General features: G+C 45.3%; 1 protein-coding gene across 2 annotated transcripts in view; it reads right to left on the reverse strand.

Annotated features, from left to right (window-relative positions):
• NRK (Nik related kinase) overlaps positions 1-24,633 on the reverse strand; it is a 108,892-nt gene that overhangs the window by 81,964 nt on the left and 2,295 nt on the right. Inside the window, exons 1-2 of one of the 2 annotated variants that reach the window (XM_061446019.1) lie at positions 16,122-16,275; positions 11,650-11,715 (exon numbers count right to left, since the gene is read on the reverse strand). In XM_061446019.1, coding sequence (XP_061302003.1) covers positions 11,650-11,715; positions 16,122-16,178 — 123 coding nt within the window. In that variant the 5' untranslated portion in view covers positions 16,179-16,275. Of the gene's footprint in view, positions 1-11,649; positions 11,716-16,121; positions 16,276-24,633 lie in introns of those variants that run through there. The other variant, XM_061446020.1, reaches the window with a different exon arrangement.

Genomic DNA, 24,633 nt, shown 5'->3' on the forward strand with positions numbered 1-24,633 from the left:
AGGCAGGACAAGCGCCATGCAGCCTCCAAGCATCATCCGGGGCTGATTAAGGTCATTTTCTTTTGTTCCTGGTCATAGAACTGTGAATTTGGCAGAAGCAAGAAGCAAAATGACATTACACAACCTAACCAGGCATTTCTTGTAACCATCTGAACAGCCCTGTGAATGCACTAGGTGCTTTGCAAACATATGCAGAAACCTAAAGCACGCATGGCTATACCTGCCAATTCGTGGGCCAACATGAAAACACAGGTCCAACACACAAGCTAGGGATACAGACCGCGCAAAGTCTTTCACCAAGTCGGTACCTGGAAACTAATATGATGCAAAGGAAGGAAGAGAGAAAAGGGTGAATCCTAAATCCTCTCTAACTTTATTCTCCAGCCTATAGAATCAGGGACCTGAGTTTCCAGGCTTTGTTTTGTGTCTTCCTCTATTCAAAACAGTTCTGACTTAAATCTTTCAAGTGTCCAAGAGGAAAGTTAGTGCTTCCCTTTATTCCGTCATCCTTTCTTTATCTTCAGTCAGGTTTATGGGGAGCAGGCTTCTACAGATGCAACCTCTTTTTCTGCTAAGGAAACTATCCCAGGTGGGCATCCAGCAAATCTGCTACGGCATAAACATGTGCACACCTGCTTGACAGCATGTGAGCCAGGAGCTCAACGCTTCTGGGAAACATCAGAACTACTTAGGCTGATCTGCACACGCACAAAGAGCTCAATGTACCTTGAGCGCACCACATTTACTGGCACGGACCACCTCCGCGATGCCCAAGCTATCCCAGGATTCGCACTGCTGGGTTCACTGGGCACACCCTGCGCCTCAAATGTCAATGTGCCTGCCTGCACAGTTTGGCAATCTTCCACCCAGAGGAAGATGACAAAACATACTCTAATGCCTCTGGAAACAAATCACCCTTCATCAAGAAAGAATCCCACAGGAGGAATGCTCTGGTGCACTCAAATCATGTACTGGTACTGCCTGTCCTCTTCTGTAGGTCAAAACGCACACACAGGACCAGTTCCTGCTGTCAGCAGCTGATGAAAAACAGGGAGGCTTACAGCAATTTGATTTTCAGAGCAGCAGGGATATGCTGGTCAACAATACCTAACTCTACCCTCTGATATTAATAAAAGGCAATTGGATATCTGCTGATACAATTTGGCTTCTGGGGAAAGAATGTTCACAAGGAGCCTCTTATGATAAATATTTCATCTTATACTGGAAAAAGCAAATATTAAAGCAAAACTATTTTTCCTTGGCTCTTCCCTGTTTCCATATAACAACATCATTGACAATCTGTGTAAATAATACATTTGAGAGTCCATTATCCAAGCCATGTGCATATTTATTTTATGTTGGTTTTGTTGCATATTTCAGTATAACTGCTCACAGGTTTAAAGCCAAGAGTAAAACAAGAGTAGACAAACCTACTACAGCAGAAGTAAGCAGTAAGTTGGTTGCTCTTTTGTTATTTTTTACTACTAGGAAAAATCCAAACTAAAATTTAGCATAATAAACGAGAAAGATTGAAGACTACTCAAGTTCAGTAAAATAAATATTTTCAGAAGGCCACCACGCTTTCTCTCATGCCCTTCTCCTCAAAATGTCCCCACTTTAGTAACAGAAATACAAGAAAAAAACTTATCAAAAACATTGATATCAGATGTAGCAACTGCACAACTGAAGAGTCAGAAAACAGAATTTGCTCAATTCCAGTATTCACTAAGCCTCAAGAAAATGTCAGGATTTTGCCAATGAGTCTCACTCTGGTTGCAAACACTCCTCACAGAATGGAAAGTCAGAAGAATTTACATTAATTGACGTTTATTTTGTTAATGCCAAATTACTTCAGTATGACAGTACCTTGGTTTTGAGTCTGCAGTCCTAAAGACAATCTATGAAGTATCAAACATCCTGCTAAATGAAAATGTCTGTTCAAGTGAAGCAAATGAAATGCAATGTTTTGACATTTCTGCAACAAAGTTTGAAAACGAAAGCCAGCTCATTTCTGAAATTCTTCCTTCTAACGTTTCTGTTGAACCCAACATGTTTTGATTCGAGTGAAACTGTTTTCAAACAACATGTTGTTCAGTAAGTGGCTGCTAACCAATTCTCACAAGTCACCTCCGTAAGTACACCAATTCCTCTTAACCAGAATCCCAAGGCACTTTACAAAAAACAAGGACTGCCTCCATTTCAGCAGCTACAGTCACAAGGAGAGCTCCATTTCCAGCAAATTTATGTGTTTTCCAGCAATAATGAGAGGCAGAGGCAGGAAGAAAAGCTGCATCTCCTGAACTGCAGCTGCCCAAGTCAACCCCTCTCTTACCTTCATGAAAAAGCGTATTTCTTACATGAAGGCAGTACCTAAAGCACTGCCAGGACCACAGGCAAGCCATTACATGTTAGCTAATAACAGTATCTGTGCAGGGCCTGAAAAGGCCACAAGCTGCTACAAAATATGTCTTCTGGATTCTTCACTCCCTGAGACCTCAGAAGTTACTGAGGTTTCATCTTTTCATGGGGAGAAAGAAAGGAATGGGGAAGAAATGACCTTTGTAAAGGTGCTTCTAAATCAAATCTTACAAACCTTTCAGGAATCCCACAAAGCCAATAGGTTGCAAGGGCAGGTTTATAACACACAAGGGCTTTAAATAATTATAATAATAAAAAAATGTACAACAGCCAGCTAAAAAATAGTTTCTTCTTTAGTTTTATTCCCAAGATCCACATTCACAGACTTGTGCAGGCCAAGAAAATTACTGTTGGCCAGCAGCCTGAGAACAGCTGAATACCAGACAGAAAAAGGACAATTTTATCACATCTATGGATTGTACAACTGAAATGGGACATTACAATCTAAAACTACTTACTGGAAATTTCATTATGATGGGACAAGGGGCTGACCTGCACCTGTGTCTACTGACTGAGCAAGCTGTCTGACCTGAGCTGACAATGAAAACTGGCTTTTAAACTCCATTTCCCCACAAATGCCTTGGAAGGGCAGGATGAACAAGTGTCCCACCAGATTTTGCTGCTGTCCATCCAGGCAGCTGCAGCCTGAATAGCCATGCTACCACCAGAGCCAGCCGTGTTTGGATTTAAAGATCACAGCTGTGCCAAACACTGCTTCCTTCCAGAGCACTGGAGCTGTGAAGCTCCCAATAACTTCAGAGCAGCATTATCAGAGAGCCCTGAGTGAATCCACATGGCTCTGAGAGGTAAGAGTCATGCTTTCTGGAGGAGCTCTTCCAAGGACCAAGAACAAGGAACATGTTGTTAGTGGCACAGGTTCTGCTCCCATCTAGGTTGGCTGGTTGTCCTACCCACCCCTCTTCCCCTGTGCCACACACCTCATGTAGCTGGTGGTTTGCCTGGTGCTGGCCTCTGTTGCTTGCTGGGCAATTCGGATAGCATAGAAGAGGCGCTGTGGTAATCATCCATACCAGCTGACCATGCCAGGGTAAAGCTGTAGGAACATCCCTCATAGAATCATCGAATAGTTAGGGTTGGAAAGGACCTTAAGATCATCAAGTTCCAACCCTCCTGCCATGGGCAGGGACACGCTGCACTAAACCGTATCACCCAAGGCCTCATCCAACCTGGTCTTGAACACTGCCAAGGATGAAGCATTCACAACTTCCTTGGGCAACCCATTCCAGTGCCTCACCACCCTCACAGTAAAGAACTTCTTCCTTATATCTAACCTGAACTTCCCCTGTGTAAGTTTGACCTCATCACCCCTTGTCCTGTCAGTACAGTCCCTAATGAAGAGTCCCTCCCCAGCATCCCTATAGGCCCCCTTCAGATACTGGAAGGCTGCTCTGAGGTCTCCTCACAGCTTCTCTTCTCCAGGCTGAACAGCCCCAACTTCCTCAGCCTGTCTTCATACGGGAGGTGCTTCAGTCCCCTGATCATCCTTCTGGCCCTCCTCTGGACTTGCTCCAACCCATCCCCAGTGCTAAAAGCCTCACTGCCTGACCTGGCAGGCTTCTGTGCAACTTTTATACGGACATAAATCGGCACACAGTTTGCAGGACAGTTCATGGCTTCACCTGAGTAACAAACAAAAGCAATTCTTTAATGCTATTTACTTCAGTTAGGTCCTGAAAAGCAACACAACAATGGGCTTGATACTGCCACAAGTTAGCTCTAGTCCTAGCCCAAGCACTGCAAGTGCTCAAGTACCGAGCACATATGAAATGTTTCTTGCACAAGCACAGTAGTGCTTTGAACTGCTCCCAGATGGCCCCTCAGGGCAAAAGTTACAGCTACAAACATCTATAAACAACACACTATGTTTTCTGTTTAAAATTGTTACCTCAAATAACTCATTACGTGTCTGGGAAGTTTTCTGCACTGCAAATAGACAATTTCTTACAAGTTTTCCTCCAACCCCACTGATTTATTTTGAAGAGATAACATACACAATTAAATACTTCTGAGTAGGTCAGATATTGTAAAACTCAGACACGAAGCACTGGTCACTGATATGAATCGTCACGCCTGATTCTGGCTGCTGCTGAGCAGTCAGAAGTATCAAAATCAGTATCACTAATGAGGTGCTTAAAGTGTTTCAAACTGCTTGAGTGAGGAATTAAGAGCTTGAACTATTTCCTACTGTCCTCATGTTATCACCAGTGCATTTTTAGCATGTTCTCTTACCTTCAAAACAGCATGTCCCAGTGCCAGCATCTGAAGTGTTATGCAACGTGGGCTGAAAAATGTCACCAGTTTAGGATGAAAAGGTATTGCTGTCTCCCATATGGGCATTCAGGTCCAAAATATGGAAAAGCTGGAAGTGGCAGGCCTGCCAACAAATTACTTGCAAGGATTTTACTACTCTCTAATGGGTGATATGGCACATCTAATTATTGTACATTGCTCTGCTCAGTCAAAGAGCCTTTATTGTATAAAAGCACTCCACAGCTGAGAGGTTTTTTCACATCCTTACTCTTCTATTTTTGATAAACTAGTTCTACAGCTCAAAATCTTAACTGAATTCCTCTGAAATATTCACTAACTAGAACCAGGACTTCACCATTTGCTAATTAATTTCACATGTATGATCCATGATTTTAAATTCTAGCACTCAGTACAGTTTGGTATTGCCATACAAATAAGTAGGGAAGCCAAGATACAAAAAAAAACCAAACCAACCAACTAAACCCCCCAAAACAACTGCCAAAAAAACAACGATATGAGAAAAAAATGCTCCTGGCTCTGACAATTAAATACACATAATACACTAATGTCACGGTATCTTGATGGAATTTTTCCTGAGCAATCTGTGCCTCATTCCTCTTCTTCCATGCATCTCTGTACTTTCATCTTCTATACAGACTATCATTGAAGCACTTGAAGACTGTGACTAGGTTGCCCTCAGCCTTCTCTTCCCTAGGCTGAAAAAAATTCAATTCCTTCAGCCTTTGCTTCTTCATGCACATAGCTCTTCAGCCCTCTAAGCATTTTGGTGGCCCTCTGTTGGACCCTCTCCAGTTTCCCAATGTATCTCTGGCACTGGGGGAGCAAAGATGGGACACGGTATTCCAGGCGTGGCCTAGCAAGAGTGTGCCCTTATTTGCTTGCTACAGACCTACCAAGGCACAGGATGCTCTCTTTGCTGCAAGAGTGCACTGCCAACTCCACAGCCTTTCTAGTGAAGGAGGAGAAGGACCACCACGGTGTTACGGAAGCTTTAATAAAAGCAGACATGCATGACAGTGTATTTAGGAGTTGAGGACAACTGACAGAAGAAGAAGCAGCACATCCAGTAGTATGCAGACTTCATAGGTGTTATTAAAACCAGAAGCATGAAGTTAAATACTGAAACACCAAACAGTGCCTCTCTAGTGTATTAATGATACTACAGCTATAGACACTAAGCCTTCAAGGCAACCCATTCACATGCACCACAGCATTTCAGATCTTATTACAATGGCACTAGCACATACTAAGCTCAGACTTATTCCTGAAAGAGATCCCTACTGCCAGGATTAGCAGACAATCTCCATTACTTGTTTGCACTACTGAACCAAGGATCTACACAATGAGTTGCTGACTCCATTCTCTACACCACAGGAATGTGCCTTTATACACTGTTGCCTACAATAATAAACTAGTTTTCATATGGATGAAATACTCAGCTATGCTACTAAAAACCAAAATAAAGAAAATTAATAGACAAACAAGCACTTCTATGAACCATGAGTGAAACAGAGAGTAGCATTTTGTCATTTCTGTAACGAATAACTGATTTCCTTACTTACCAAAATCTCAGTGCCTTGAAGGCTAAGATTGGCTTGAAAATTGTAACTAACCACAAATGACAGCAAAATACCACAAGACAATGTGACATTTTTAACATCTCTGAAGGAATCTGGAGGCTCTGAAATTGCATTTCAGCCCCAAGACACATTTTTCGGAAGGTGGCTACTTCTGACCCACCCCCAGAAGTTTTGTAGTTTTCAGCTTATACATATTCACCTTCTGGATTACACTGAAGGTAACTGTAATGTTACATTTAACCTCCCAGTAACTGCTGGGGGTGCAGCCATCAGTTAAGGTTTTCAATACAGTCCACAGACTTTAACACTTCATAACTTTGCATGGTCTTGTGACTGTTTCCACGCAGCATCAAGTCTCAAAGAAAACCCCCATGTGGCTTCCCCCTGCCCCTCCCAACTTGGTCTCAATTTCTTCAGCCAGCTGCTCACAGAAATTAATTATTAATAGCTTAGCAGACTTTCAAACTGTTTAAGAGAAACTGAAAAGTCTTATTTATGCTTCAGTACACTCCTGACACTGTGTAGCAACAGTAGAGTAACTCCTACCTCTCGTCAACAATTGAAGCATGGTTCGGTGCCAAGAAGCAGCTGTATTTAAAAAGCAAAACAAAACAACCCCAAACACTTCCCTACTCAGACCTGCTTCCTTTTTGCATCCAGAGTCTTACGTGACTACATAGAAATAAAAATACCAGCTGGGCAGAGCCACTACAGGAAGGCAGGCTTGCTTCCACCCTCTGCCAAGCTGCAGCAACACCACTGCTTCATTTTCATCAACTGTGTTACCAGGAAGCCACTTCTCCCCTTTTGATTGTCACAGTCCCAGACCAGAGCATCTCTCAAGTTTCTTGTGCCCTCAGACTCTGTTAAGGATACAACCATTCTGCACACACAGCAGCTGCAAATCTGTCAAGGTTTATCATCAGTCTGTAAGATCATGCTCCAAAAAACGTCAGTGCTGGAACTTGCCAAAGACACAACCTTCTCATTCCTTAGGCCACTCAAAAATGCCAGCCCCAAGAGAGCGCTAATCCACATCATTAAGACAGTCAAAACCTCAGTCAGGTGCCTCTCAAAACAAGCAGATTGCACAGATGCTGCTGATGACCTCATCTGGCCCATGAAAACACTTTTAGAAGGATGAGGACTCTCAGAGCACAGCTGAATCAGTAGGATTAGGAGCAATTCCTTTTTATCTTAATCACTAAAACACCAAAGCAGTTACAAGCTCAAAGCTCCACAGGCTCTTCCAAAGCTCAAGAGCAATTGTCTGACCCAAACACTCCAAAAACGGCACCCACTTCAAGTGCCCCATTTCTCCCCATTCACCCATTCAAAAAATGACCCTGCACTGAAAATTAAAAGCTAGGAAATTACCAGGCTCCTACTGAAGACACACCACTCAAAGAACATGAAACAGCTGAAGTCTTTGCAAAAAGTACTTCGTATAGCCCCCCAAACTGACGTTTTAGTTGTTACTAAATGCACAAGCACAGAGCAAGATACAGCTGTTCTACATCAAGGGTGACACATGGTCACTATCCAACTCATCATAGCAATGGAGTTCAACTGTGGAAGGAAAGCAGGGCATCCATATGATTAACCTGCTGGAGATAATTATTCAAATCACAACACCGTCAGGTCTGAACAGTCATAGCTACACTGCAAGACACAGCATCAAGCACCCTGAGAGCAGCCCACATAGCCACAGACATGAGCTCCACAGTACTTTCAAAGGTACCACCTTTAACAGCACATTCTTCACAGTAATGTAGCAAGTACTAGCAAATTAAAAAAGGTGTCGTTTATAAATCTCCTACATTCTTTTTTGCGGTTTTACTGCCAACCCTAGCAACACCCAAATCAAGCTTCCTCAGGCAGCCTGCAAGAGGGGGCTACAAGGCATCATGGCTGCAGCCAAGGGAGGAAGCAACACCAAAGAACTTGTAAGTAACACCTTCAGCAATCTCACTTTCTCCCAGATGACACTGACAGTTACATGATGCAAAACATTGCTTTGCCCTGTCTTAAAGTTCTTATGATCAGCACCTCTAAAGAACCCCAAACCCTGGCCCTCATATATCAGAGAGCAACGTCATGTCCCCAGCACAGTCTTTGTGGTCCCTGGCCTCAAGGGGTTCCAGAAAGATGGATAGCCCTTGCAAAAAGCAGTGCACGGGAAGTTCAGAAACTTCTCTTTCCTACATGCATTCAATGGAGACAGTGCAGACACTGGACACAATCTGGACTTCAGCACTTCAAAGTTCAGGAAACAAAGGCAAGAAAGAGTAAATACTCATACTTTCCCAACCACCAGCAAACGCACTTCCAACTGCCTTCAGACAAGACTATCTGCTACCACCTTCCATAACATTAGTCAAAATCACCTCTTACATAGTGCTGTTCTTCAGGTTTCAGCTACCGGAAGGCAGCAATTAACTGAACAAATAATCTGTTATTTCAAGAGATAACAAAGTCTAAACCTCAACACTTCTGGGTACCATCTGGTGTTTTATAATATCTAATTCATATTTCCAAAAGGCTGAAGTTGCCACTATGGACATTTTTACATCCTACTACTTCAGCAGTTGTCAAAAGATCTGCTAGCCTTTTGTCAGTTATTATATGTAAACCCCACCTTTATAACATTTCTAGACAGCTCTAGCATTACCATGGGTAAAATTTACACCTTTTTCATTCAATTTAAAAAGACACTGAACTGGAACTGGTGTGGAATAATTCAGTATGAACAATACTCGCCTTCAATAAATCTGTTAAACATTGTTTCCCAAATCTAATGATGACTCCTCTAAATTTTATTTTCATTTTTATGGAGCTGCATATATGAAAACATATAGCCCTATGAATCATCTTCACAGCCAACCAAGCAATTCAGTAATCTTGGACATAGTTTATTTAGCCTGAAATAAGCTGCGCTTTGATTATGTGCAAACTACTATGTGTAGTTTCTGAATGCATGGAAGAGTCTGACACCTCTGAAGAACAAAACATGCTCTAATGACATATTATGTGGATAACTGAGATTACTTTATAACTTAAATATTTATGATCATGAGCCTATAGCAGAGAAACTACAAAATAATTCGAGCATTCCCTAATTTACTCCATCAGTCCTAGCACTGTACAGAAGGAACAACATACTACACAGGAGTGAAAAAGGAAAAGCGAATACCACAGCCTAACTTTTTAGGGTCACGTCAGAAGATGCTTTTCCATTGCAATTGCCCTCCCACAGCGAAAACAGATATTTGCTCTGGTTGCAAGGCAAGAACGTACCCGAGTACATTCAGCTGGTGCTCAGCATCCTCTGCAGAGGTATTTGCAAATGCACTGGAGCTTTGGACTCTGTGAAAATCATTCACAATGGAGACCAAGCTGACTGCCTGCCATTTGGAGCATACACTGCATTCACCTCAGCTGTCATCTGTCTTCTTTAGCTGCACAGCTCACTGTCATCCTCCTGCAAAGAGCAGCTCCATCCCCAAAGCGAGCCTCAGCAAAAAACCCTACATTCAGTGGTCACATGTATTAATATGAACAAAGCCTTTATTATGGTTGTGCTTGCACAGAGCCAGGGTTACAGAGTCCATCATCTCTCCATCGCATGATGCTTGTGCACAAAGCGTCCCCTCAGCGCCCTCAGCCTTGCAAGACCCTGTGTCTCAGGACCTCTCTGATGTCGCAGCTTGTCCAAGTGCAGAATGAGCCGATATTCAAATCGCCCATTATTCAGAGCTATCAGACTCTGGTCTCTTGAATGCTCAGTGGAAAGCAGCCTTTGGGTATAATTTTTAATTGTCTTGTCAATATTTCTTACACTTTTTCGCAACTAATATCTAGTGAACCACAAAACAGCTCAAAACATTGTCTTTCACAGCAGAGAAGCAAACTACGCTGCTCCTTCGTTTCTGCCTTGATTAAGCAACTGATTCACTCTCAACATCCTTAAAAAAAAAAAGTAATCACTAGCTTGAAATATTTTCTCTCTCGATAGGAAATGAATCCAGGCATGAAAAGAAAGGCAACTATTTCAGAAGCCATTTAGGAGCTTTACGATCTTTTTACAGGCAGAAAACTGATTACACTGACAACAGCACCCCTGACTGTCTCCTGGCTTCCAATCTGTCCATGTAAACCTGATTCTCTATATTTAGTTTACTAGTAGTGACCTCAGTATCTCAATGACAATCTCAGAAACAACACAGACTTGGTCACAGCGACAAAGAGCTCCGTGAGAAAGATCCCGCTTCTGACATAAATGAAAAAAAAATGTTACATGGGAAAGCAGAAACTCCCCAGAACTACTTCTGTAGAGGGTTTTCCATAACCTTTGAAAGAGCAGCTATAGCTTCAAAGAGAAACCAAACCCCAGTCACAGCAGGTCTGCCACTAGAAGATGGACACCGAAACATAACACGCATTCAATGCACTGGAACTGGAAAAAGACGAACAGTGATGCACTTCTACATTAAGGTTTCCCTCTGCATTCTTCCTGCAAAGGAGACCAGTGCAGAAAGAGCCTGCACCAGTACAAAGACTCATCACGCAGGAATGTGTCAGTAGTGGGATCTGAGGGAAAAGCAAGATGAGACAGCTTCCTCCAGTACCATTACTCTACTGATGTACCTCCAAGGGCTCAGCAGCATGGCCTTTTCCTTCCTCAGTCTTCTTTCTCCAAATGGGAGCCACAAAGACTCAGTTTCCTACTTAATCACACCTATTTTTTCTTAGATCATGCTTAGGAAAGGCTTCACAGTAAAATAACTTTTCTAGGCAAGTTCTTATAAATAAAGGTGTGCATTGCACAGTGTACATAGCATGTCATGGCAGACAACATTTAATTGCTGTAGTTTCCTGACAGGTAGTTCTGCTTTGATATCACAGTGACAAAGGTAATAACAGAAATCAAAAACTTCAGAGCCTGCCTGCAGAACAAGGTTAACTGGCACCTCTGTCTTGAAGACTTCTGCTGGTTTAGTCTCAGCTGAGCTCTCCACTCACTCCTGGCCAAATTTAGCCATCACTGATGCTAATTTGTGCCAACCACTTATTAAATAATTTTGAAAAAGAGAAAATAACCACAGCGCCAAAAAAATAGGACAGAGGTAAGTCAGCACAATAGCCAACATACTTATCTGACCTGTGGTGGCAGAGAGACATGAAAACAGGACAGAAGGACAGGGCACAGAGCTTTGCAGGTGACACCATTTTGCATTACACAGAAAAGACAGGCTCCTACTGGAACAATACTGTCCATCTTCTTAAATGGTGCTCATCTCTGCTTTAGGAAAAACAGCCTTATCAAGAACAGCAGCGTAAATTAAAGAGGCATCCAAACCTTATAGACTTGTCCATATGTCCCATTTCCAACAACCTGTACCAGCTCAAATATTCCCGCAGGGTCCTGCAAAAAGCAGAAGAAATAACATTATTTGCAGAAAAGCAGCCACCTCATAATGGAGTGTAACTGTACACAATCAAAATGAAAACATCTATGGCACATGTCTTAATGATCTGCATTACACACTAAAGGGGAAATTGCCAAATAACAGTGTAAGAAATACATTAATATTGGAGTTTAGAGTCAAGTTGCTCAAAACTCTATGAAAAAAACAACCTGGTGAAGACTTGTAACATGGCAGAGGCAACAAATAAATGGAGATGTGTGAAGAACAAGAACTGAACTGATTCAGCTTAGCAGTAAAATAAGGAATGAACTCCAAGCTTCCTAAGCTTTAAAAGAGCTGAGCTACTGTCTTCTGCTATGAAACACCCAGCACTAGCAATGGAAGAAAGAACCTGAATGATACAACTGAAAAAATACTAAATAAAGCATTTGAGGCCAATTACCTTACAAAAGGAAATGCACCATCCCAGACCATCTTAACACTACAGGTAGGCTGAGAACACTCAATTGTCTTGTTTTGCAAGCATAATAAGGTGAATTTGACAGATGGATTGAAGTCTTGGCTTTGAACCTAAACTAGATTGCTGTTGATTTACATGAAAGATTCATGGGGCAGGTGATCAGCGTACCAACTTTCACCCTACCGGTTTAGCACCGGCTGCTCTAAAACCAACCACTGCACCAGATGTCCTACTCCAATAACAAGATGTTGCAGCCTTTCAGATACAGAAAAATCATTCTGTTGCAGGGCATGGACAAGTAAATGTTAGCTCCCGCACCACGAGCACATTCAAGGAACCATTGCTTCAGTTAAAATTCACTTGAGAGATTTATATAAAAACATTAAGAACTCAGGAGACCAATTCCTTGGTTTCTGACTCAGCCATTTTTGCTCATTTGCCGTCAGTTTGCTCATTTCTTGGGATGACATAATAAAATATTATTAATTCCATGTGTCTGTTTCACCACATCTGTTTCAGCAATCTGCCATGTCAGTTGATGCCTATTGGTACTGCTGAGGGATGTGATACAGAAAAACATTATCTCAGAAGCACAATTTCTATGACCCAGGTTGCAAAACATCTTTTTTAGGGTAGCAAGCTACTTCTCCACTACACTTATGTTACCCTTTTAACATAAACAATGCTTTCTTCATATCTGATACAGAAGCAGCAAAATCCCAGTGGAAACATACAGGCTTTTTTTCTGAGCAGGTTCTACCTTTACTAACTCAACCATCATGATAAATGGCAATAGCTTTGACTGCCACAGCAACGCAGCACAGACTTCCACAACTAAAAGTACCAATGAATTCATTTGGGTTTGCCTTTATGTTAAATGTGTTTTAACCTTACACTTCCTGGATTGTCAGCTTCATAAGACATTTAAAAAAAATTAATAATCAAATAAACAAACAAACCAAACCACACCACAACCCACCCCAACACAAAATAGTTAACACTGCATAAACCAGATCAAATCACTTTTGACCTATGCAAAGGGCGGTCTGTACCATTCCTTTTGCCTCTTGTTTTTAAGACAAGCCAGTAAAGCATGGCCTTCTAGACTTAAAACCCCAATCCTAAAGCCCTCACAACAGAAGGAAATCACTGGGACCACTCACGTATGGAGCTAAACACAGGCATAAGAATGCTTGCAACACCAGAGCCTTTGCAAAGTGCTTTCTTTCCCTCTCATTCCTGCATTTCCACTAGTCTTGGATATAACCAAGCCACACACCTTGCTTCACCAGACCTAAAGTCAGCAATAATCCACTTCTGCTGCTAAAGGATTCACACGTGACCTTCCCATAGAGCAGTCCTGTGGGTTGCATGTGGTCCGTGGAGTAAAACACACAGCAGTTCTCCAAGGAACAATTCCAGACAAAGCCCTCCATGCACAATACCTGCTCTATTCCTCTGAGGAAAGCACGAGCAGCACCCCAATTCCACACCTCTCCTGCAGAAAGTAGCCCTGCTCAATTAAGAGGTGTTAATAGCACACCTCTATGGAAACCTAGAGAAACCTAAACTGCATTTTCAGCTTGGAGTTGGCAACTGTCGCTCTCACTCAAATGTGTGCTGTCCTCACTCTTCTTCTCCAAGCTTATTTATTATGCAATATAGTAACTTAATATGCCTCAAAATCAGCCTCTCCCTCCAATCAACTCCATTCTGACTTAGCACCCAAACAGCTCGTTTCTAAAGGTTTCAGACACTCCAGGAAAATCCCAAGCAATTACCTAAATAAATGTTAGCATTAGCTTTAATACAGCAAAAATCCTACCCTGTCCTTGCTAGATAATTGAGCATTAGAGTCTCAAGCCTCCACAGCTCAGAGTGCAGCCAAAATCCTTGGCCATCTCTCTTCTAATTTGGGCTCTGACTTTGGTCCTTGGATTGCCCTTGTTGGCTTGGATATCAGCACTGTTCAGTGGCATTCTTCACAACAGGCCAACTTCTTCATTATCTTTGAGCTTGGTATCATCTTTGATGCAGTGCTTCCCCTCAGCTACCATTTAAGCCTCATGGTCCATCTAACCCTTCACCAGCCAGCACCCGCCAAATTGCTAGGTTCTCTTTGCCAGACGCCAAAATCCTGGCCTGAACATTAATCACTTTGAGGTTAATTACTCTAATGCACTATACCATATGGTACCCTTCTTGCTTTCCTGCAAGTCACCTACAGAGCACTCAAAAGACAAGAGAAAGACTGCTGACCCAGAGGCACCCAGGCCACATCCATCTTCTCTGCAAGGCAGAATGAACAGCACACGCAGCAAGAGCCTCATCAAAATGCCCTTTTCAGCTAAACAAGGTTCAGGTGTCTGAAGCACAAGTTCTTCTAAAGGGCTCCTGTACCTCAGCACGTAACGCAGAGATCAGAGGCTTTTTAGCCACCTGACTGCCCTCATGAACCCAAGCCAGAAGCACCCCATCAAGATGCTATTTGGAAACTACAGCCCCAACATCTTTCTCCAGGAAAGCAGGAAAGCCATGGCCAGCACTCATTTAAAGAGGAGCAAGGCCAGCCTGTGCAGTTTGGAAGAGCCTCCTATCCCAGTGGTGCATCCCTGCTGGACCTCCTGACTGCAGCAAGACTGGCAGGAGCATAGCACCAGGCAGCTCCCACTGGACCCCAGAACACCAAAGACAAGGCCGAAGTGATAGCACCATCTTTACGTAATTTCTACAGCCCAGCCCCAACCACCTCCCATTTCCCACAAATCCCAAATGAAGGCTGCAATGTTCTGAAAGGGCTTTCTCTGAAAGGGGCACAAGTGTCTCTTCCCCTGCCAAGGCTGGAACTTGCAGTGGTTACAGCCTCTGGGAGGTTTCTGCATTGGATGGCTTAGACACAAAGCCTGTTCTCTGGTTTGCAGCACCACTCTTTTGCAAACTTATATTGGTTTCTTACCACTCATTTAAGGATATCAGATGTATCTGCTCAAGATCTAAAGGACTTCCATTATTCAGCCTTGCTACCTCAAGCAGAGCCAGGTTAAACTTTTGCTTGCCTAGCCAGAAACCTTGTGCCATCTTCGCAGACTTTACTGTCTCTGCTGCCTTTTATCTTTCTGCCTCTGGTCTGGAACTCTCCTTGCCTTGTGACTATTGCAAAGGCTTCTCCCAGCCCTCCTTTCTTCTTTTTTTACCCTGATATTTTTAGAAGGCAGCTTGCTCTGGTTTCACTGTCTGGGGCTGACACAGACACAGTTTTGTGTTTTTTGCCACAATTGGACTCTTCTCTCTTCTTCTGTGGAAGGTGCAAAGAATAAAAACTGCCTGGGTTGATGCGGCATAAAAGGGTTATTACACACAACCCTGTTAATGGCTTGTGGATGGGAAACACTAATCGGGTGGCTTTTAAGGTGGCAAAAGTTGGGATTGTGTTTGAAACCTACGAACAGAAAAGCATGATGTCGAAAATTCATAGCAAACTAGGTGAATGCTGACTTTTTCAGGTCTGGGCAAAAAAACCTAAAAAATAATAGCACAAACCACAACAAAAACCCCAACCCAACAACATAAAAGCCAATTCCCCAGACACATATTTTCTCCCAGAAAGCCCTCATCTCTCATTTGCTTTCCCTCCATAGCTCCACATCATTCGCATCACCCTGCATCACCTGGCAGAAGGACACTCTCTGGTGGAGCGCTCCCAGTGGGGCAGCGCAGCCCTCCCGTGGGACGGGAACGCGACCCGCACCCGGGCCGGGAGCGCTCGGAGCTGCCGGCGGAGCCCCGCTCCCGGAGCCCAGAGCCTCTTCGCCCACAGCCCGCTCCGCGCGGCACAGCGGCATCCCCCCGGGCACGGGAGAAGCCTCCGCTCGCCTCGCGGACCCGACAAGCGGGGGCTGCTCCCCCTCCCCACACACACACACCCACCCCTCCCGTCCTTACCCGCAGCGCCGCCAGGTCGATGCCGTCCAGGCTGCGGGCGGCGCAGTCGCGGGCCATGGCTCGAGCCGTCCCCGCCGCCCCCCGAGCTAACGGTCCCGCGGGCGGCGCTGGGCGGCCCGGCCGTGCCCCGGGCAGCGCGGGAGGGCGGGCATGCCGGGCCGGCAGCACAGCCCCGCCGGCAGCGCAGCACAGCACAGCACAGCCCCGCCGGCAGCACAGCACAGCACAGCACAGCACAGCACAGCACAGCCCCGCCGCTCCGCGGGCAGCCCCGCGCCCGCACCGGCAACTCCGGCCCCGCTGCGGCTCCTCGGCTGAAAAAGTTTCCGAGGAAGTGACGTGCGCGGCGGCGGGGTCGGGGCCACCTGCCGCGGGCGGGCGCTCCCTCACACACACGCGGGGCTGGCGGAGCTCACGGGGTCGCGGTGCCGGCCGCGGTGGGAAGAGCTTCGGCGGCGCCGCGTCCAACCGGCCCCAGCACTGCCAAGGCCGCCACTAAGCCACGGCGCTGAGGGGCTCGTCTGCACGGTGTGGGAGCACCTCCAGGGACGGTGACACCAGCACTACCCTGGGCAGCCTGTTCCGATGCCTGAGCACCCTCTGGGGAATTGTTCCCAATATCCAAGCAAACCTCCCCTGGTGCAGCTTGAGGCCCTTTCCTCTTGTGCTATCACTTGTTACCTGGGAGAAGAAACAGATCCCCACTTCACTACAACCTCCTGTCAGGCAGTCCTGGAGATCAATAAGGTCCCCCCTGAGCCTTCTCTTCAGCCAGTTCCTTCAGCCATTCCTCACAAGCCTTGTGCTCCATGCCCTTCACCAGCTTTGTTGTCCTTCTCCGAATCTACTCCAGAACCTCAATGTCTCTCTTGTAGTGAGGGGCCCAGAACTGAACACAGGATTTGAGGTGCAGCCTCACCAGTGCCAAGTACAGGGGATGTTCACTGCCCTGGCCCTGCTGACCACACTAGTGCTGATACAGGCCAGGATGCCATTGGCCTTCTTGGCTGCCTGGGCACAAGCTGGGTCATAGCAGCTGTCAATCAGCATCCCCAGGTCCCTTCTGCCAAGCAGCACTGGGGAAGCCACATCAAAACCAGAGGCACACAGACACCTCTGGAGCCTCGCCCTTTGGTGACTGGTGAGCGCTACAAACACAGCGTGCAGAGGGAACAGCGGCACTGCCCACAGCACAGAGCACACAGCCAGCACAGGCTGCAGAAGCTGCTGACCTCTCAAGGCTCAGGGGTCCCGGCCCAAAGTGCTCTGTGAGGGCAGAGCATCACTCAGGGCTCTGCTGCCTCTTTCACCCTGTAATTACAAGCACAGAAAGAACACAGCGTGCAGCTGTGTGGAGCAGGATAGAAGGGCTTGTGGATATTTTTGGGCCTGGGATTGAGAGGCAAAAAAAACAAAACAAAACAAACATCAGTGGAAACTTATGTTTCGCAGGATCCTAGACTGGTTTGGGTTGGAAGGAACCTTAAAGATCATCTTGTTCCAACCCCCTGCCACAGCCAGGGACACCTTCCACTAGACCAGGTTGCTCCAAGCCCTGTCAAATCTGGCCTTGAACACTGCGAGGGATGGGGCAGCCACAGCTTCTCTGGGCACCCTTTGCCAGCACCTCAGCATCCTCACAGGGAAGAGCTTCTTCCTAATACCTCTTCTCAATCTCTCTCTGTCAGCTTAAAGCCATTCCCTCTTGTCCTAGCCCTACATGTCCTTACAAAAATTCCCAAGACACAGTCCTCAAATGTTCCTGAGCAGCTCAGGGCTGGGATGTTGCTCCCTCGCAGAGAGCATCAACAGAGACAAAATTCTGAATCAGTGTTTTCACAATCACAGACACGAAGTCGACACCAAGTTGTCAAAGCACCTTTGGTGCCCATTAGCACACCACAGCGGACACAATGCCAGCAGCCGTTGTAATAAAGGCATTTGGCAATTTCCTTGAAAGAAATGCTCATGATTCAACTTCAAAGTACTCTTTTAAACCAGCCCACACCAGGTATGTTATCTGCTCAAGCAACAGTGGCTCTTCGCTCTCCCTCTGCCTGTAGCCAGCGCATTGATGCACTGCTAACGGATTTCAGGCCAACACTGCATTAAAGCACAAGTTTGTTGAATCGCTGAAGGCGGCTATGCACAACGGGGCAGCAGTCTGCACACAGCCACAGCCCAGCCCAAACCCTCTCTGTGCCCAGCCCAGCCCCACTCTCCCCTGGACAGCCTTTGGAAAATTCTGGCCCCCACGCAACCTTTGACAAAGTGAAGCTGTAGTTTTGCTCCCCATTATAGCCTTCCTGCCTTACATAAATCCATCATTAGCCCTTTTGCTTGTGTCGTTTCTCACAATCCCTCTTTATTTCTTCCCTAACCTTCAGGCTGTCCTTTGTCTCCTGCCACTTTCCACTTCCTTCCTGCTTCCCTGGTGAGAACTGGTGTGAAACTTCTCGCTGTTGCCTCCCAAACACCCTCCCTCTCCCTCCATCTCTTAGACTCTTTACCAAAATTAATCCTACCTGCCTTGCTTGCCTCTGGTGAGTGCTGCAATCTGGGGATTAATCTCTATCTGACAGAAAGCTCTCCCCAAAATGAGACGAAAATCTGGCTTTAGAAGTATAATATGGTTTGTAGTATTTCTCCAGGCATGTCTCATGCTGTACCTGTTTTTATCACCACCTTTCATTGCCTTTCCCCCACTAAACCCTGCTGCCAGCAAAGCTGCTGTGGACGCTCCAGTCCCACATGCAAGACTGCAGGCAGAATTCATAGGTGGTTCTCCCCTCGATGCTGAAGGCAGCAGCACATATTTCCCCATAAAGGCCTTGTGGCTCTAACAGAACAACAGCTGGTTTGGTCACTGATAGGCACAGCAGATCTGTTGAAGAGCCAAATGCCAACAGCACAAGCCTACTTTTCAGAGTAGAACCAGATTACAAGCCCCAAGTTCTTCATCACCAACCTGATGACTGGGTCTACAGAAACTATGCTCCAAGTGTCCCCTGCATCCTCATGCCCTCTTTCTGCTCCAGTCCTCCTCAAAGCACCAGCAACCACAGAGACAGAGCTGTTGCTGACTCGCGAATGGGCTGTCACACCTGGCTCTTCTGCAGGAAGCCACGTGGCAGAACAACTCCCACAAATAAGGGATTGAATACCTGAGTGCAGCTTGGCTGTTAATAAACTAGAAACCGCATTCGTCTTCTAAATGGTAAAAAGTGAACAGGATTCCTTAAGAGTAAATGCCATTGAAAACAAAACCCAAGCAAACGAGAAGCAAACACAAGAGACAATTAAACGCTATTGGTACAGCGTTCCTCTCCCACAGCAGTAGTCAAACTGCTGCAGCCAAATTCAGCAACCATGGGCCTAAACATAACTCCTTTCAAATGTCTATGTGCATGCAAAGGATGTTTTGTATTAAAAGGGAAGTGCAAGCATGAAGAGGGAAGAACTCCCTTTGTTTTAGCAAAGGAAATGCCATTGTACCCCAGAAGTGTGGGGCTAATCCTGAGCTCTTCTGTCTGCATCCTTTCCCCCCTCCCCAACTCAGATTTGGGTCCATAACAACACTGCTAATAGTAATTGCCCCTGACAGATATGACACTTGGTAAAGGAAGAGAGTGTTTGAAGTTGAGGTTTGAACTGACATGCTGCCTTGTTTCCTTTAGCTTTGTTTACGCTGGCATCTCAGCTACAGGTGTGAAGCTGGCAGAGAAAAAGGAAAAACAACCCAAGAAGATACTCATGAGAGAGCAGGAGTTCCAACCTGCAGGAAATGAACAGCTTCTTAAAACGTGGCTGCACTCTGAATTGGGCAAACAATTCGTAGTGCTCTGAACTGTAAAATTAGAGGAATTATCATCCAGAAAAACTCAGACACAGAGGATCTTCTCTTTGAAATAATCCCCCTGATGCTACTCATCCCTCCTCTTCCATGCCTCTGGGTGAGCTTCCATGAGCTGCCTGAACCTGAGGCAGACATGCCTCACACCATGTCTGTGACTCCAGAGCCAGCCCTCTGCATAAATTTCCCAGCATTTTGAGGATTCAAATCCTAGATCTGCAACAGGGAGCTCAGAAACCCCAAAGCTCAAGTTAGGCTCTCTGCTACAAAAGTAGGAGGCAAATCCCTCTTTGAGCTCCTTGATTCCCGTGCTCCCAGCTCCATGACACAGAAAGCCAGAGCCTGACCCCAGCATGCCAGCTTTCTGTAGGACTCCTCTCTGCAACAGCTTGGTCCAGATCCAAAGAGGATCCCTGTAAACACCAGCTTTTCTTGGCACCAAGACATCCCTCAAGAGATTTATTTTGCTGGAAGTTTTCTTATCTTCTGCAAGGAAACTGCATTCTGCCTATGCCAGAGGTACTTGGCTGGATCGATGCAGTCCTATGCTCGGACAGCAGCATCTTTCTTCCAGAATAAAAATCCTTCACAAAATTCCCCATGACATCTGTTTTGTGTATGAACTAGAAGTTCAGACATCTCTTTAGTGACTCTTGAGGGCACAACCCTTAGCTGAGAGACAGCAAAGTGACACAAAACCCCTTGAGATCTGCACGTAACTACAGACTTCACCCTCCCCTCTCAAGAGTTCCCTCTGGATTGCTCCAAAAGGAAGGACAATCTTTTGGCTAATGCTTTCAGAAACCATTTTGTCCTTGCTTGGTTGCACCAGAGCCATATGATCACCAGCTGTTAAATGCTGATTACAGGAGATTCAATGGGTACCAACAGCCAGCATGGTATTAAGCCCAGCATTCATCCATGAGTAGGGTCTTTTGGCTGCTGCTTGAATACATTACCATTCAGCATCATTCTGGAAGCAATTTATTGTTACCAATGGTTTTCATGAAGTACAAAAAAAAAAAAAAATCTTGATTTTATTAGGCCAGCCATTAACTTTAAAGTTGCCCCCTTCCATTTCCAATTCTAACATGGTTTAGTACCATGGGTGGCTTTGCTAGGCAGTCAGGAGCAAGATTACACATTAAAAAACCAGTCTGGGATTGTACACAGCCTGGGTATGTCTTCATGCTAGCTTGGTGGCAGTCACACAGTGAACACAGAAAAGGCACAGCTTCATCAGGTCACACCTTGGAAAATACCAGGATAACAGCACAGCTGCTGCAGAAATTCTTCATACTGCAGGCAAAAGAGTTCAGTTTCAGGCTGTGGACACCCAGTTACATTCCAATTTAGTTAAGAGATGCTAAGACATGAACTGCCAACCCTTCCACCAGCCCAATCCACTTCATAACTTCAGTATTTCTGTGACCCATCCCTGCAGTGCCTGGAAATCACAGTAAGATGTCTTTGTTTTCAATAGATTGTTGGATCAGGCTCTGAATATTTCTCATGCTTTCTCCTGTTTGAACTAAAGAAAATTCCACATCATTCCAAACACGTTAAGGCTGGGTCAGAAATTCATATTTAAAACTGAATCTGCTGCATTTAGGATTGAGAGACAGGGCTACTACCTTGAGTAAACTGGGAATACCAGAAATCCAGACAAACAAACAGAACCAGTAATTTCCTGTGCAATACTCGATAGCACATACAGTAGTTTTCAGCTCTTTAAAAATCAAGGTTTTTTTTTTTTCAGTTCCCAGCAGCCTGCTAGCTGCGTTTCACAGGATATCCAAAATGAGACCAAACAGCTTCCTTCCCAAAGGATTCCTGAGTGGACAGGCGAGCTGGAAAAAGTGCCTCTTGCCACTGTAATCACAGCCAGGATGTCCACCTCATTTCCCAGGGTAAAACTTAAAAGTACACATCTCCCACAAAGCCTGCATCAGTCTGAATGCTGCTCACTGGGAGTCTTGCAGAAACTGATTTTCTTTTCAGTGGCATGCAAGCAAGCCTGAGCCCAGCGTGTCCCAGTGCACCGTGCCCAGAGAGCACGAGGAACCCCCTCCTTGCAGCACTGATAACCCTCTTTCACTGCATGACCCATGACTTCATAGCATTGTTTCAGCACAGCACTTTGGGGTTTCTCAAGTCAGAGCACTGCTGCTGGAAGTTTCCCATTTCCTGTCAGCCCAGTGCACATCCCTGCTATCCCTGACAACAGCCACACAAATGCTTTAGGGAGAAAAATAGTATTTTCTGGAATGATGATATTTTGAACTTTTGGCTTTTGGACTCTCGGGTCCAGCACCATCCAAATCCTCAGCTGTGATTTTGTGCAGCAATACACGAGTGACAGAGAGAACTGCTTCCCTGTGGCAAAGCCATTTCTATTACATTGTCTCCCCCTGAGAGTTTTCCCTACTTTGATTTTCTTTTGTTTCCTGCATCACCAGCTATTTCACTTTGACTCTGTGCCTAACATCAGAATACCAAAACACTATCTGCATGCTACCCATGCACAAAAGCTGGCTGGCAATTCTGCAAAATTAAGAGCGAGATGATTTATTGCAATAAATTGAACTCATATTACTACTGTACATTGCTGTGGTGCAGCCATCTGCCTAGCTATAAGTTTTCCCCTTCCCTCCCATCTTCTGCAAAGTTACTTCACTCAAAGTGGCAACCATTTTAAATGCTTTGCAAGGAACAGTAGCTATATGTTACTAGGTCATCATATCCCAATAGGGTTTATGAATACCATAATGAATTTCAGCCCAACATCTGTCTGCTCTCTGAAACAGATGCAATTATAGAAAAAATAGCTGCTGCCTCTTCACAGGCAGCTTTCTCACTAAAAAAAAACCCAAATACAAAGAAAACTGACATAGCAGAGTTTAATCGCTAGTGCATTAAATTTATCAGTCAAAATATCATGTGACACACGCTTTTTCTGTGAAAGCAAGACCAGTTGTGGCAGCATTTGACTCTGAGAAAATCTTGCAGGCATAGCTTTGGTTTTGCCAAGCAAACACCAACCTTGGCTGACTCAGAGCACAGTTCCCTTTTATCCAAACCGCTGAAATGTGGTGGTTAGCGAAGGAGGAACTGGTGTCTGAATCACCCTTGGTTTGGAGGAATTGCAGATAAAAGTGCTGGGCGCGGGGTTTTGGGGCAGCGTGTTGGTTGGGTTTTTGTTCTCTTCCTCCCCAAAGGAAAGAAAAAAACCCAAACCCAACAACTCTAAAAGCAGGGCCACACTTAAAATACCAACTTGATCCTACCTTTGTAACCTTTTCAATGTCATCCCTCAGTCTGGGTACATTCCCAGACTGAGCAGTAAATTAAACTGATTTTTTCAGTCGTGTTGCAAACCTAACCTGTGCCTCACAAAATTACACAATTTTAACCCTATCTTTAGCTACAGCAAAGCCTACCTCATTGCTCAAGTCCCAGTTACACATCTGCAGTTCCCAGCCCCCCTGCTTCTCCTTTTCTTACAGGAAGGCAAAAAAGGAACTGTAATTTATGAGCCCACATCCAGCCCTCTGGAACAAAACCTGCCCCCTGTAACCCATCAAACATCTTCAGGGAAGTCTCCTCTATTCTCACTCTGATTTTTATTTAGTTCCAAGTTGCTTTTCATGTCTGTAGTCTGTCAGCTTTGAACATTTCAAACATACTTGGGTGCCCCAGTGCAGAGCCTGAGCCTTTTAATTCCCCATTTTCCTCAGGGGAAATGTATCCCCTCTTTGGGAGGTTGCCTAATTTTTTGTGTGCGAGAGAGTGCTGGATGGGAAAGGCAAGGGGAAGCTCATTTGGGCCTTGAGCAACAGAGCCCTCTTCCAACACTAACTCATGAATAAGTCTACGCCTTTTCCTGTGTATCCTTGCCAGTCCTATCTAAACATTTGCTATCTTTGTATATTAATAACCAGCACAGAACTTCCAGCCAAGTTTCAGTTATGTCTGTAGCACCATGCTCAGGCTCGTAACAGGCAACCCAGCTCTTGGGAGGGTCTGCCAGTGCTCTCGCTGTGCTGTACAGCATCTCTGGGAAAGCAGTGGGTAGGTGCCCTCGCCTTGCTGCTGCTGCACAGTGCAGCTGTCAGCTGAGACTGTCAACATCTGAAACGTTAAAGCTGACGAGTTGTTTAGGGGCTTGGGCACAATGGGAGGTCTCTGCACATCAGCCAGGCATTCACCCATACTCACTCAGAGGTTTTGTGGGCAAGGGAATGTGTTTGTGCAGGTCCAAGACCAGGTGTATCCGCTGGTTTTACTGATAACCTAGAAACACATGCCCAAGAACTGCCGCATAGTTCACAGATGACACAAAGAGGCAGTGTGGCAAGTGGCACACCACGTAACACGCATGGCTCAGTAACGCAAACACACTTCAACTATATTCATCTTCGTAGACCTCGTGCCACTTCATGTGCAAGCCCAGCTCGCATTCAGCAGGTGGAAGGGGTGGGGCACAGACCCTCTTTCCTGTGCTGACCTGAACGCTGCCCACAGCACCAAATCTCAGGGGCATTCACATACTATAACAGAGTGAATCTGCGTGAATATCCTCATGCAATACTGTGGTGAAAGGGCTGATGGGATCCTGGCTGCACAAGCAGAGAAGGCAGGCTAGGGAAGGGACTTCAC

This window comes from Pezoporus flaviventris, unplaced genomic scaffold, assembly GCF_033815535.1.
Source record: "Pezoporus flaviventris isolate CSIRO_AGI_PZ_B2104156 unplaced genomic scaffold, CSIRO_AGI_Pfla_v1 ptg000005l, whole genome shotgun sequence".
NCBI lineage: Eukaryota > Metazoa > Chordata > Aves > Psittaciformes > Psittacidae > Pezoporus > Pezoporus flaviventris.